The 15,612-nt window shown below is 28.5% G+C and overlaps 1 protein-coding gene across 2 annotated transcripts in view; it reads right to left on the bottom strand.

Annotated features, from left to right (window-relative positions):
• Window positions 1–3,028: 3,028 nt before the first annotated feature.
• Window positions 3,029–15,612, bottom strand: part of LOC107453493 (transcription factor RFX4) — a 78,652-nt gene continuing 66,068 nt past the window's right edge. Inside the window, exons 16-20 of one of the 2 annotated variants that reach the window (XM_043047116.3) lie at window positions 13,183–13,308; window positions 10,154–10,196; window positions 7,317–7,413; window positions 5,493–5,542; window positions 3,029–3,482 (exon numbers count right to left, since the gene is read on the bottom strand). In XM_043047116.3, the coding sequence (XP_042903050.1) occupies window positions 3,413–3,482; window positions 5,493–5,542; window positions 7,317–7,413; window positions 10,154–10,196; window positions 13,183–13,308 (386 nt within the window). In that variant the 3' untranslated portion in view covers window positions 3,029–3,412. The remainder of the gene's footprint in view (window positions 3,483–5,492; window positions 5,543–7,316; window positions 7,414–10,153; window positions 10,197–13,182; window positions 13,309–15,612) is intronic. The other variant, XM_043047115.3, reaches the window with a different exon arrangement.

The raw sequence follows: 15,612 nt of genomic DNA, 5'->3' as shown, positions 1-15,612 counted from the left end.
ATCACATTTTAAACAGCACGTGTAGCACAATTCTGATTATAATTTTTGAAAAATTTTATTTCATTTCAATAGTTTGAAATACATTCAATGAACATTTTACCTGTTAAAAATTATACCTGTTAAAAATTAGTTTCTTTAATTATCTTAATATTTAAGTTAGAATTTAATTTTAGCAAGAGATGTTCCATTTAATTATTACTTATGTTTGTGATAAAGTAACATGTTATTTGAACAAAAACTTGTATATTAGAAGTATTTAAAATTTGCAAAAATTTTAGTTAAAGCAGCAGTGAAAAAATTAAAATTCTTTCCAAACCATTTTTCTAGAAAAATAGCTCATTGGCACCCCTCTTTATTTCTAATGTAGTTTAACAAATTCTAGGAAAATTTTAACTTTTTGCCATAAGTTAATTTTTTAGTTATAATTTAATAAAGAAAAGTAGTTTTCACCAGTCAAAAAACCTGTTATTTCTTTCCTCTTTTAAAAATTAACTAATTCAACAGCAATAACCAAATGTGATGTAATTTTTACATCAAATTTTTCACTTGAAATTAGCTCCATGATATTTTTTTCTGTCATAATCATCGAAAAATTATATAAAATTTGCTTGTTATGCTTTAAAAACAAAAATTTAAAGCATTACTGAATAGTTATTGTTTACTTCTGTTGATAAATAACTAATACTGTAATTGTTAGGGAAGTAATTTTTCTGTGTTGAATCTATTTGAAATTAAATTTATATATATTTGGCAAAATATTGTTTTTTTTTTTACATCAAGTTCGGTTTTTTTTCTTGATATATAATACCTTTATCTCAATCTAAGTTTAAAAGCATTTGATTAGAATTTGTTGTTAATATGCAATGATTGAACAAAATGCTTTTTATAAATAAATGATGTTATCATTCCATTTTCAATTGTGTGTTTTTATTGCCTTATGCTTTTTTTATTGATTTACTTGTAATGACCACAAATATTTTTTGTGGAAATATTGTAAATTTAATTTCCTTTTATATATTATTGCATAATATCTTTTTTCTTTTCATTAATATATGCTTTCTATCACACAAAGAAACTGCAGTTTGTGTAATTTATTTTAGAATTTTTCTTTATATAGATTGTGAGTAATCTAGAGTAATTTATCTTTGTAAACTACACTTTATAAAGGGCTCTTTTTTTCTTCATATATGCAAAATATTGTCCCTGTTTATTGCTTTATAATTCAAATCTTTACACACTAAGGAATTTTTTCAGAATTCTATCATTACGAATGATCTTCTGAACCATATATATAGCGTTTAAACAATTTGATTGTCTACATATATTTCTACTTCTAACAACTTTTCCCCCCTCAAGAATTTCATGCATATTTTTTGTTAGAAAATTATGATTTTACAGATGACAGATCATAAAACCATTTATCATTTGCTCAAAAAATCATATTTGTAAAAATATAATGATGCATTTTCTAATAATGATATTCCTTTATTTTATTTCAGTTTTTCTTCATATTTATTAAAGTAATTACAAAAGTTTTGGAAAATACTCAAATTTCATTTGTTGAAAATACAGTAAAGTAAAGCAAATTGGTCTTTAGCTGTTCATTTCATAGCACTTTAAATTTTTTAAAACTGCATAAAAAAATTTTAAAATCCCAATTAAATAAGTAACAAAAAGGATCATTTAAATTTTCCCTTTGTCGAAATGATGCATTTTAAGTTATAAATTTTAAAAGTCATGAAATGTCAATTTAAATAAGTTGCAAGAGTAAGTATTAAGAAAGTATATAAACTTTCTTATAAGTTAAGATTAGATTGTTGATCTCTTGCACACACATTATACCATATTCATCAAACTTAACTTTTAAGATATCTTTAATCAAGCTTCTAAGTGTGACCTTTTTGTTTACTTTATCTTATGTAATAAGTTTTTTTTATCAGTTATCATAGTTATGTTTCATTGTTATTTTTCTTAAAATTTTATGAATTTCGGTTTTTAGCAATCCACTTGGTATGGAAGCCATTCATTGCATAAATTAATTCCATTAAACAAAAACTAGAGAAATGGGATGAAACTATGCATTTTTTATATAAATAAGAAATTGAGTTTAGAATATAAATTTAAATATTGTTGAACTTATACATATAGATTTACACATTACATGTAGATATACAGATGTGTATATACAAGTTTTGTTTTTATCTAACCATATATAAAATTAATAAGAAAGAAAAGTAAAAAAATAATAATGCTAGTTTTTTAATGACTATGGAATTATTTGAAATTGGCAAGTAAAAAAAGCTTATGTTAAATTCAGTGTTCAAATTTTTGAAATTTTCATAATGGAAAAAAAATAATTACTATATATTTTTATTAGATTTTTCATAAAAATAAATATCAGTTCTGCAGTGTTCTCTCTAAGCGTTTTTACAGGAGGGAGGGGTTAGCGTTGACGTCCTTTGATCCCTATAAATGCACTCTCTTTGCAAGATGCACTTTTTGTGAAAACATCCCTTAAAAACACAGCATTTTTTTTTCGAGATAAGGTTTTTTTAACCATCTATTTTAATGAAAAGTTCACTTCCGATTTATTTAGTCATTGATTTAACTTCCTTCATTTCAGTGAGATTCTTCTTATGTTGTCTAGTTATATTCACACAAAACTTGTTTTCTTTCAATAATTTATTAACAACACAAATATTTTTTATAATTTTATAACAGTCGCTTAATAGTCGACCCAATTTTTTGGTTTGTGACTAATGTTCAACTCCGTAGCCTTGTAATTTTGAACCCAATCCAGAAGACAAGGGAAATCCTGGATCAAGTATTGGGAATAATTTACCTTCGTGGAGGACTTTTTTTAAGATTTCTCAGATTTTAGTTAAACTAACCTAGAAGTAACTAACCTTTGTTAATATATACTTTCTGAGGATTAAATTAGATTGAATAATGTTTTATTTTTTTATTGCCGAGCATCTGAATAATGTTTGTGTATATAGAGATTGAAACAAATTGAATCAATTAAAAATAGTATTTCATATATTTTAATCTATGAATATGTATTTTGTTGTACAAACTAATATAGTCACTTGAACAGATAATATACTTGATTGTTCAGTTACTTGAAATTCACCCCCAACACCAACTTTAGGTTTATAATTTTATAATAGTTTTTCTTTATTAGCCATCACAATAAACAGTTCCATCCATGCGCAGGGTCAGATGGTGATGCATTTTTTTGTCTGTAGCTAAAGGAACTGTATCAGGTGTAACAGCATCATGTGTGACAAACGTGTAACTTTGATAAATAGCTCCTGATGCAGTGTACATTATAGAAGATGGTCCACTTTGCTCAATGATGTCTTCTTGGTGCCTGAAATTATCATCGTACCTGTCGAAGAAACAGGAAAGACTAGTTAGAGACACCGTGGCAGGGCTGAATTGGATGCCGTTGGTAATGATGGTATGGGTGAAAATAGGCACTGGAATGAAAAAAATATTAATTGTTTGAAGAAAAAATTATATTGGGTCATTAAGTATGAAATGTCCGATTACCTAAAGCCTCGAGTTTGATACCAGATGTCTCCGATATTTCATTTCGATCGTGCTTTATTTTTTTTTGCATTAAGAAGGTACGCCATCTGACTTTCTAATGCACTTTTTTGTTTTTAATAGTCTATCGTAGTGTCATCTGGAGGTTAAATATTGTAAGCCATGGATAAGACAAAAATGCGAGATATTTTCGAATATGCGTTCTGTGATGGAAGTAATGCAGCTCAGACAAGCCGAAGTGTTTGGCAAGGATGTAGCTAATGAACTTACAGTACGTCGATGGTTCATAAAATTCCGATGCGATTGCGATTTTGGTCTTCAAAATGAACAATGCTGGCAGCCTGAGAGCAAGGTGGATGACAACCAACTGAAAGGTGTAGTGGAAGAAAATCCATCTGAAACAACGCGTGAACTAGCATCAAGGTTTGAAGTTACCATCCCAACAATATTATGTCTTGTGAAAGCAATTGGAAAAGTAAAAAAGCTGGATAAGTGGGTTCCACATGAGTTGAGCGAGCGTCATCAATGGAACCGCTTCGAGGCTTGCTGTTCTTTGGTATCAAGACTAAAAGTCGATCCATTTCTGCACCGGATAGTCATGTGCGATGAAAAGTGCATACTTTTTAATAATTATAAGCTTTCGGCACAATGGTTGGACAAAAATGAAGTGCCAAAGGACACCCAAATGCCGAGTATACACCGAAAAAATCTAATGGTGTCTGTTTGGTGGTCCAGCGTAGATGTTAAACACTATAGTTTTATGAAACCTGGGCATTCGATAATGGGGGACCTCTACTGTGAACAGTTAGAAGAAATGATGAGGCAGCTGCAAATTAAGCAGCCAAGATTGCTCAACAGGGACAGACCAAACCTCCTGCAGGACAACGCTCGACCACATATTGCATGATGGACGTAAGTAAAACTACAGGAACTGGGCCTGGAAACCTATTGTCACCCACCGTACTCGTCAGATCTCGTGCCAACTGATTACGATTTTTTCCGAGCTTTGGACAATTTTTTGCAAGGAAAAATATTTCATTCCCAACATGCGGTGTAAAATGCATTTTGAGATTTCATCACCAACTGCTCTCCAGATTTTTTTGCTAGCGGTATTAATAAGCTTTCGTTAAAATGGCAATGTAGTATTGATAGTTTAGGTGCATAGTTTGATTAATTATGTTACTTCTTACCCGTGATATAATAAACCAAACTTTCGGTCTCAAATCGGACGTTTCATACTTAATAATCCGATAAGTAATGTCCCTTTATTTTGTATTATGTCATTCAACAGAAAGAAAAATATTGACTGTCATTTTTTAATTTTTATCTGTATTTTTTTATACTTAGTCCACCTGCTCTTTTTTCTCTTTCAAAAAATAAGGGTAACTACCTTTTAGTTTAAGCTTTGACTTTTTCAGTGTCCTGCAAGCAGGCAGAAACCTGATATCTGAAATGGTTTTTTTTATAGTGTGGGTTCCACTAAAAATTATTGCTATGAGATGATTCAATCATCAATAATTTGTAGAATGCTTTTTACATACGCAATAAAATTGAATTTTTAATTCATGAATTATCGTTGAAACTAACTCACTGAAAGGACCCTGCACTGATCAGTACTCTAGTCACTTGAAATGTTTTTTGTTTACTTTTCAAAAACATTACCGTTACATAAATAAATACCTTATTTAATTAAAAACCATTTAAATCTATACCAAACTTAATAAATTTTGATTTCAAAAATTGAAAAGAAATAAGATTCCCGGAAACATTTTCAAAATAACTTATTTTCAAATTTCTTAAGAGTTAATTATTTTAAGTTTAAAATAAAACTGAGTCAGGATTTATAGATTTTACTATTTTCCTGCTGTTTCTCATTAACCACCATTTTCTTAAGCTTAGAGTCAATTTATTGAAAATTTGTTTCGTAATTTTGAACTTACCCATGGTACTGATGCTGAATTGATGATTGGTCTTGACTAACAATCAAATACTGAAAATAAAACACCTTTAAGTACTATAAAAATAAAAACATATTACTCAGTACTTATTCATTAAATGTTATTTATCTAAAAGAAGGCCAAAATAGCTTTCTTATTTGTTAAGCGGGCAGTATTTTTGAATACTTTTTGTTTCGTGTAATCATTGAAATAGGCTCTATTACACCTAATTGCTAATTATTGTGTTTTAAATTTTAGGGTATTTTATAGTTTTTAAAGGCTATATACTTTAGCAAAGTTTTAAAATAATTTATCTTAGAACTGAAAATTATTGGTAGCAAAGTTCAATAGAACATTTTAATGAATAAAATGAAAGAAAAATCAATCTTATGTTTATTAGTTAATTAAAAAAAGTTAAATAATTTTTCCTATGGTAACATAGAGGAAACAGAATCCTTTTTTCATCTTTGAAGGATCTTTTGATATAAAAAGTAGCATCAATTCATTAGAATAAGAGTGAAATGCTTTCCTATGGTCTAGATCCTACTCTGTACTAAAATATTCCATAAAAAAAATTATTTTTGAATGTTATGAAAAATGTAGATGACCGGTTTCTTTAAGATTATATATGTGGTATTTTGGAATGAGAATTTTAATGTTATGATCTTGAATTCTCAAATGAAAATACAGCTTGTGTGAATAATGAAATTGAGAATTTGCAAAAAAATACTAGTCATCTTATTTTTTCAATTAATATTTAGTCTATGAATATCAAATTTAAGTAGTACAAACACTATTTAGATTTTAAATGTACTTTTTGTACTTCATAGAGTTAAATTTTTTTAATATGCTTCTATAGCTATAATATGTGGTTTTGTCTTATTTTCTTATTGAACCTAAATCTATGTTTTTAACAAGGTTCTACAATAGTTTGACGAATTGGCAGAAAAGCAAACTACTATGTTTTTATAGTCAAGATTATGGTCTTATGTTTGAGTAATAGCCTTTATATGCAAAGAAAATGTTTTGTATAACATATTAAAAATAGTTTTTGAAGGGAGTAAATTTATACTGAGCTATTTATATCTATTTTATTGTTTATAATGTATCAATATTTCACATTTAACAAACATCTGACTTTATTATTGGTGTATAAGTCTACCCTTTGACTTTGGGGATTTGAAAAGTTAGCTTATACAACCAAATAATACAGTATTTTTTTATTATTTTTTATTTAAAAGCTTTGCATCAATATGCTTAAGTTTCTAAAATTTTATGTTACAAGATATTAGACTAGCACTTTCATTTAATATGTTTGTTATGACAAAAATATTGTAACAGGCATTCGGTGTAAATGAAATTTTATAGTCTATGAAAAAATCTGGAAATCTAAAATCATATTAAAATTAGTGATAGTATATATCATTCCCTGGCTGAATTGATTTGTAATTTTTAGAATTATCTTAAACTCTCTCATGAACAAGCTCTTGCATTAACATGTATAGCAAAATAAGGTTCTTAATGGGGCTCATTTGTTTTTATTAAAACATTATAGGCACTGATGTTTGTCAACTATAATAAAATTGTTGAAATAAATCAATATTTGATCAAATGCATTTTAACTAAGACATAATTTTTCCCTTACAGTAAATACAAATTTTAATATTATGTTCTAGGTATTATGTTAATAGGTACTAAATTAATATCTTCAATGCATACAAGTTTAAAATAAAAATGTAAGTACATGAAATACGAAATAAAGGTTTGTTTATCCTAGGGAGGATATCGCATTTTAAATAATTTCATTATTAATGATGTCTTATATACCTGTGCAGTTTGCTGATAATTATATGCTTTGTTTTCATGCCGAATTGAAGGATTCCACGTTCTACGGTTTTCACAAATATTGTTACTTGGATAAGAGCTGCAGAAAACAAAATTAAAATTTAGAGCATCTTATTAGGTAAATATTGAAAATTTGTTTAAAGTAAAAGTTGAATTTAGAAACTAGTATCATATTCAGCTAAACAAAGTTTTTTACATAATTTAAGACTATGTAAACGTGTCACTTTACTTTTTTTGATTTCCTAATTTTTCTTTCTGTGAAAATTTGACCATGATCTGTGTTAATTGTCGTAATAACATTACACCCATTTTAATATTTCATATACATAATTTCTAGAACGAAACAAAACTATTAGTCTGGCTGCTATACAAAAACACTGAAGTTTTAAAAGCATTGTGACCAACTAAGTTCAAATGAAATAAAATGGGTTTTAATTTTAAAAATTATTCTGCCTCAGTACATTTTAAATTGCCCTAAGATTTTTAATTTAATCCTTCTTAGTTTCTTTAGTATGTGCCAGTAGAGGCATGGCAAAAATTCTTTATAATTAATTTACTGTACTATTTATACTAAATATATGTGTAATTTCACTTATATGGGGCCTTTCAAATATTAAGTCAGAATTTTTTTTTTTGGCACTTTTAGACTTCTTTCTAATTGTCAGCAAAAAAAAAAAAATTATAAATCTTTTCCATACTTATACCCAACACCCCTGTTTTTTGTTTTAACTTTTACTGTAGTAATTTTCAAAATTTTGAAAGAAATGAAAATTAAAAGCGTTTCTCTCCCAAATTTGATTTTTTCCAGGTGTAATTTTTATCCAAATTTTTTATTTTTTAAAAAAAAAAGAAAGTAAAAGGATTTTAGTGTCGTGCGTAAGCATTGCTGATATTCCTATTACCTTGATAAAGTGTAAAGAGCGAGAGAATTTTAAAGTGATAGAATTTTTTGCCTTTTAACAAAGAAATTTAGCATTAATAATTTTATTTTGTCATTTGGCAAGGAAATTTAAGAAATCAAAACATTTTTTATGAGATAAGTGCTGAAATGAAAATTGTTGTATATACCCTTCACTATGCTGCTTAGCGTAAAATATTTTTTCATAGACTCAACTTATTAAGTTTTAAATTTTCTTTTTCATAATTTTGATCGGAACGGCATTTGAGAACTTATGAAAAGAATTCGATTTGATTATCTTTAAAGTTTCTAGTAATTATTTAAGTAGATTTTGTACTTTAAGAAAGCTCTAACTGTTAATGACATTTATGGAAAACCCCTTAAGTATTATAACAAAATTTAATATCAAATTACGACCCTACAATGATGGTCTGGACAGCAAAATGCAATAGTATACGAAAAGAAAACATGAAATAAATCATACTTTCAAAGGGTATGGTCCTATATGATGCTGATGTCATTTTTAATAAACTTTAGTTAAGGGTTTTCCACAAATTATATTTTGTACTATTAACTATTTATAAGCTTTCTTTCAAAATTTACAAAAACTACTTTGGAAATTGCTGGAAACTTTTTGAGTTTTCAAGATATTCAAATTGAATAATTTTCATGCTACCAATTAAGATTCCTAACAAAATTATGAAAAAAAATTGTTTTCTGTATATTGTTTTATAAATGGATTAGTTTAAATACTCCAAAAAGTTTAATTTTATTGAATTTTTCTGCAGTTGTAGTTATAAAATGTAAGACAAAAAAAATTGTTTTTTTTTTCATAAAAATGTCTATGAATATTTATGGTAGGGTTATGAAATTTTCTGCAGTTTTTCTTGCATATTATAACCAAAGTGATAAGTGTATCGCTATATTTTTTGATCTAGGGCATTCAAAAAATTGTTTTTTCATGTGTAATCTGTTGGTTTCCTATTCCTTCCATAATTTTATCCAACCTCTGTATATCTTGTATCCATTTTAGTTTCTTTATAGAAAGTAATGTATCTTGTATCCATTTTAGTTTCTTTATAGAAAGTAATGTGCAAAAAACTAAATACCTTTAATTACTTTTGATCTAATGAACTTATTTTTACATAGCTTTTGAACTATTGAGTATCGAAAAAATTGCATCATTAGATCAAGAGTTATCATGAACTTCTGTGTATCATGAACTTTTTTTTAGACACTCTGAATTTCAAGTCAATAAAAATTGTCTTTGTGGTCATATAGTTACCAAAAAGATTTTTTTTTGTCAAAAATATGAATTTAAAAAAAAGCTTAAATATCAAACCAATTTTAGTTTTCAAGTTAAAAAGTGTATGTTAGAATGTAAAGTAACAGTGAAAAGTTATGTATTTGAAATACACTATCTATACCTACTGACATCAACATGAAAACTTTTGTAATAATTATAGTATTTATTATTACCATTTCAATTTTTAACCAAATCTTTTCATTAAGTGATTATGCAGATTCCAAGTTAGATTAAAGTCTAAATTTTACATTCATGTACAATTTATATACTGTTAGCTAACATTTTTAGTTTTATATTTTTGAACTTGAACATGCAAAGTAAAATTCCTATTGTATATATTTTTTCGCTTTGAAAGAGTTTAAAAATTTATGTTTCTGATCCAAAAATGAAACTGGCCAAGTCCTGGGCACCTAAAAAATTTTCAATTTGAGTACAAAAAAAAAGTGACCACTATGACACCCTTTTTGTAGACTTTGAGATTCATCTTACTATGCAGTATTGTGTTAATTCACTATTGGATCACAAGTTGACATTTATTTAGCCCAATTATAACTTAAGTAAACATATTGGCAATTCATATAAGTTTAATAAAAGAAAACTCAAATTTTATACAACCTCTGATAGCATTCTCCTGGCATCCATTCACTATGTTGGTCATCTGTTGCCAAAAAAATTAAAATTAGTATTCTATTATTGAAATACTTTAAAATCTAAAACTTGTGCATAGTAGGTATCCTTTTCATCCCTGAAATGGCAGAAATGTACATGTTTCACATGTGGTTTCCCTTCTCCTCAGGACAACATGTTATTAAGTTCATGTTGAAACATGTTGATTTTTCTTCCATTTCAAATATGAAACAAATAAGTATTTTATTTTCTAGTATGTTTATAGCATCAGTTTTCTTCAGATAGTTTTGATCTAGTTTCAAAATGTTCAAATTCTTAAAGATGTCAATCTAAAAACACATCTTTTTATATACGTATTTGAATTGGTTTCTTTTTAATGATTTGAATTTAACTTTTTGTTCACAACATATTTTCACAAACGACTTAAATAATTATTTGATGAATTACCACAGAGGAATTACATTCACATGCATCTATTAAATGAAAATTACTTGATTTTGTAGTTCTGGATGGTAATTTTAAATAATCGGAAGTAAGTGATAAAACATTGCTTAAAACTGACGCTTGCATTGCTAGCTTGAAAAATTTGACTGTCACTCTTCTCTTACACTTTTAAATCACTTAAAATTTTTTGTTGTAACTGAGTTTATAAGTATTTATGGTGGTGAACAAAAGACTATATCATTTAGAAAAATTAATATTTTGTAATGTTTATGTATAATTTTAAAAACTCAAATTACGAAATTGTTGAAAAGGCAAAATATGAGATCATTTCAGGTTCGATTTGTGGAGTGCTTACAAAGTATCGCTTTATCTGATTTTGTTGGAAATGCAGTCATTAATTTGTTCCACAAACAAATGACAGTTCCGTCTATTCAATTTATGCAAGGGGAAAATGTGCAGCACTTGCTTTAACTAAATAAAGAATATTTGACTCAAGAGATTGCTAAAAAAGTTAACTACAATCAATTTAGTCTCGAAAGTAATTACTGAATAAGAGCGTGAAGCAAGTGATGTTACTAGAAGGGTTCAACTAAAACTACAACAGTCTCCAAACTGTTTTATCATAACAATTCGCGCATATATTAAATATTTATGAGAAAAGTATTACTTCACTTATCCACAATAGTCGCAGTTTTTTTGTGTACGCCACTGTATAATTACTTTGTACATTTACAATCAATTACAGTCAGCCAAAACCTGGCTCATAGCTCACACTTTTGACTCGCACATTTTACCTGTATAGACAATTGTTCAGAATGTTATTAATCCTCAAATAAATGTCATTAAAAATAAAACATGGAGGTCATTCAAAAACTATTCTCTGTAGTGGCATGCCATTAGTAATAGCAGTGTGCAAAGCACAAAACGTTTCCTCAAGCAATCTGTGATTGAGTAAGCTTCCAGATATACTAGTTAGAGTAACGTACTGTTGCTGGCAATAACATAAAAAATAGAGAATTGCTGTTGAAAATCCCAGCAAGAGCTAGGTATCAGGAGTTAATTGTAACTTCAAGAAAACCATCTACAACAAACATTGCAGTCTGCTAATGTCTGAAGTTAATTTTCACATAACAATTGTCCCCACAGTGCTCGGCAAATATGCAAGTCTTCTTTTTTTCTCAATGCAATTGGGATGAGTTTAAGTATCACCCTTACAGCCGGAACTTGGCCAATTCTGAATAATGTCTCTTTATTGTGATGTAGTATCTAAGGGTTTATTACTTCATTCCCAATGAGGAACTTCAAGCAACTGTGAAAAGTCTGGTTGAAATCACAGGGGACTTATTTTTTTGACAAAGGGATTGGTTAGTTATTAAAATCCTATGACAAGTGTGCCTTTCATATGAAGAAATTTTTTTTTTAATTTATGTAGTTTTTTTTTCTTCTTTACTCCTAAATGATTATTTACTGAATTGTTATTTAGGTATAGACAGGGTGCGTAGCGTTTTTAAAAAGTGCTTAAAGGTGCATATTTTCGTTTTTAAAAGCCCTTAAAGGTGCTTTTTTCATTGGGTGTTTTTAAAAAGTGCTTAATTTTCCCTTTTTAAAAAAGAGATTTTTCCTTTACAATGTTGATTTTTGCTACGAATGATGCAAAAAGACCCATTTCACATTGTTCTATTCAACGTTTTCACAATCAATTCAACCCTAATCAATTTCGGCGTATTGTCAGCCCGTAGCGTATGGAAACGCCATTCGTTTTACATGATTCAAAACTTGATGATTTTTGACAACTGTCAAAAATAATGCCAAAAGTTATTATTTTTTGACATGATGGTTAAAACAGGATAAAACCGTCAGTTGTCAAAAACTTTCCAACCCTGCCTGATTATGATATTTTTTAGTGCTTGAAAAGTGCTTAAAAGGTGCTTATTTTTAGTTGAATAATTTGGCTACGCACCCTGATAGAAATGAATGATGATTTGCTCACTATAAATTTTAATTAATTTTTTTCGATGCCTTTTAATCTGCTAAGATATGACAATTGTAGTCTTTAATTATGTAATCTGAAATATGCAATTCATATTTCATTGCCTTCTGAGTATAATACATAGGAAATCTGCATGGCTTCTTAGCACAACTAGCATTATTGCAAATTATAGAAAGTATAGTCTATAATGTCCACGAACAATTATATCTATTTAAAGGTAAAAAATACAGAGTTTAATTATTAATCAGCTATAGTAAACAAGTTGTGCCACTTTAGAAGGTCAGGCACGAAAAAAAAATCTTATTTTTTAACAGAAAATGTAGCCACCCCTTCTAAATTCAGATAATTGATAGTATTTGTAACGAGGGCACTGGGCCCACTGGCTCCAAAATACATGTCTCACTTGTCACAAAGTAACTCCATTTTACTTTATTATTGGTAAAGATTTGCAGCTATTAGTACCCAACTCCATAACCTCATAATGAACAAAAGTTGATGTTGAGGAACACTTTATATTTTGTTTCTCAAAAAATTGATATTCAAAATTATGCACAAATTAGTGAAGTTCAAAAGATTAAATTACCTGTAGGTATTTCTTCATAATGAGTAGAAGGTGATGTTGAGGAACACTGGGCGTAATTTTGACTCTGATGAAGATTAAATTGTTCGATGTTATCCATTTCTATACCACTCGATAAACTTTGATATTCTAAAAATGTAGGAAACCGAATACATGAATATTTATGACAGATACAACTAAGGTCATCTCAAAAATTTTTAGGAGCAAGTTATATATATATGTTATAATCTATCAAATTTTCGATCTTGAAAAAAAAAATTTTTTTCTTTCTAGAGTTGGTGCCCTTAACCTCCCCAACCCTCATCCCTGTTTTTCTTCTGACCAATTAAAAAATGGTATAGAAATTGCAAATCAGACTTTTTGAAGATTTCTAATTTCAAGTCTATTGTACATAGTTAAGAATTTTCAAAAACTATTTGGTGAACCCCCCAATATTTGTAGCCCAGCTACGTGCCTGAAGAAAAGATGTAGTATCTAATCTTCATCTAACAGAAAAAGATACACAATCATCTGGCAACAAAATATATGAAATCTTTTGATAAAAAAAGTATAAGTTTTTTTTTAGAAAGAACAGCTGTTTCACAGCCTATTATTGTCCCCAAGAGCAAAGGAATTACTTTTATTTTTGCTACTATGGAAGCCATTAAACTCTAAACTACATACGTGTCTCAAAGTAACCCCATTGTAGTGAATCTACCACTATAAATATACAATTCCAATTCACTAGTATATAAGGCATGTTAACTCGATTCTATGTTAGGGTACCTTTTCATAGATGAAGGTTGACATTGTCAGTAACAATGATCCCCATGGCATCTTATTACCAGTATGTATTACAGGCATAGATTTGCAGCTATCAAAACGAAACTCATTAACCTCGACACTGAAGGAAGAATAAAAACCTTTTGGATCAAGCATTTGGACAAAATAACCTGCATTTATGTTACATGGAGCAAGAAATCTCACGTGGTTAGCCAGGTGACAAATTGGCTCCGACCATAGTTCCTGAGAAATCGAATTTTAACTATACGACGTTTTTAAAATTTGATTTCTCAGGAACTATTCGACCGATTTCGCTTAAATTTTGCATTTTGCTATGTAAAACTACATACATAATGATGTAAAGAATTGCATGCCTTACAATTCAAAATTTTTGTCTATTATTTTTTAAAATAATAAAATACAATAAATATTTGCTAAATTTTTTTTTTGCATAGAATTATCTTTGGATAAACGAATTTTATAATTGTGTGCGAATTTTTTCACTTCGCTTAAAAATTTCTCATGATACTGCGAAATACGCAAAAAGTAAAATTAACATTAAGGGGTCCAAACTTTGAATCGCTATTCTGACCAAACTATAGAGGCCATGTTTTTCATATTGCGGCTACTACCTATTAAATTTTTTTTTCTTTGGGGGGGGGGGATCAGAAATCTGAATCCGTAGAGAAAAAAAGGTATGCTTATTCAGAGAAAGTACGTTTCTGTGTCTGGTTTCGTATCTTAAAATATTATCTGCACTAATTAATTAGCATATTTGAGGGCACCTCCTTGAATCATTAAAAATGAGTCTTAGAACGTCAAAATCCGATCATTAGATCAAAATTTACTCTGGGTGGTTCGTTTTTTTTTTTGGGGGGGGGGGGGCGCATTGTACATTTACAAAGGAATCGTTGCAAACGGAGTGTGTCAAGAATTTATAACTCGAATTCGCTTATTGTCTTAATATTATATTAAAAATAGCGAAATTTGAGAGAAAAAAAAACATTCTGAAAATAACTGATTTACAATACCTTTTATAATTTTTTTTTTTTACAATACCTTTCTTAAATTGATCAGGCACGTAATCGCAATTGAAGGGCTTATTTCCAAAGAGGTAACGGGTGATGTTTTCCGTAAAAACCGAAAAATTTTCAGACTAATTTGAAAGCCGGAAGGAGTGGAAAGTTAGTTTGATTAAAGAAAGTTCTAACATAAAAACTTAGAAAAAGTTTCAAAGAAGAAATTGAACTTTTTCAAACTGTTTGAAGAAGCAGAAAGTGATTGATGAGCAGACTAATTTGATAAACAATAACAGCCTAAATACTAATTTAAATGAAACTGAATATTCTGTGATTCTCCTAAACCCTAGTAAAGAACGATAAAGCCGTAGCTGAGAAACAGAAAATTTTAAAAAAAATAATTTCAGCTTTACAAACAAAATGTAAACGCTTAAATTTGCAATAATGAGCAATACAATGCACAGTGTACCAAAACAGGAAGAAGAAAAAAACGGACCACCCTGAATAACTTTTGATCTAATGATCGGATTTTCAAGTTTCATTTACTCTTAGTTATTCAGGATGATTTCTTTTTATTTTGGCGCTTTTTATTTTTATATAAAAAATTGTTAAGATTTTTTTAGAATTTATTCTGAGCTAATATTTCTTTGTC

Source organism: Parasteatoda tepidariorum, chromosome 12 (assembly GCF_982258835.1).
Source record: "Parasteatoda tepidariorum strain Cologne lab strain chromosome 12, Ptep-v5.0, whole genome shotgun sequence".
Taxonomy (NCBI): domain Eukaryota; kingdom Metazoa; phylum Arthropoda; class Arachnida; order Araneae; family Theridiidae; genus Parasteatoda; species Parasteatoda tepidariorum.
This window is presented reverse-complemented; position numbering and strand designations above follow the sequence as displayed.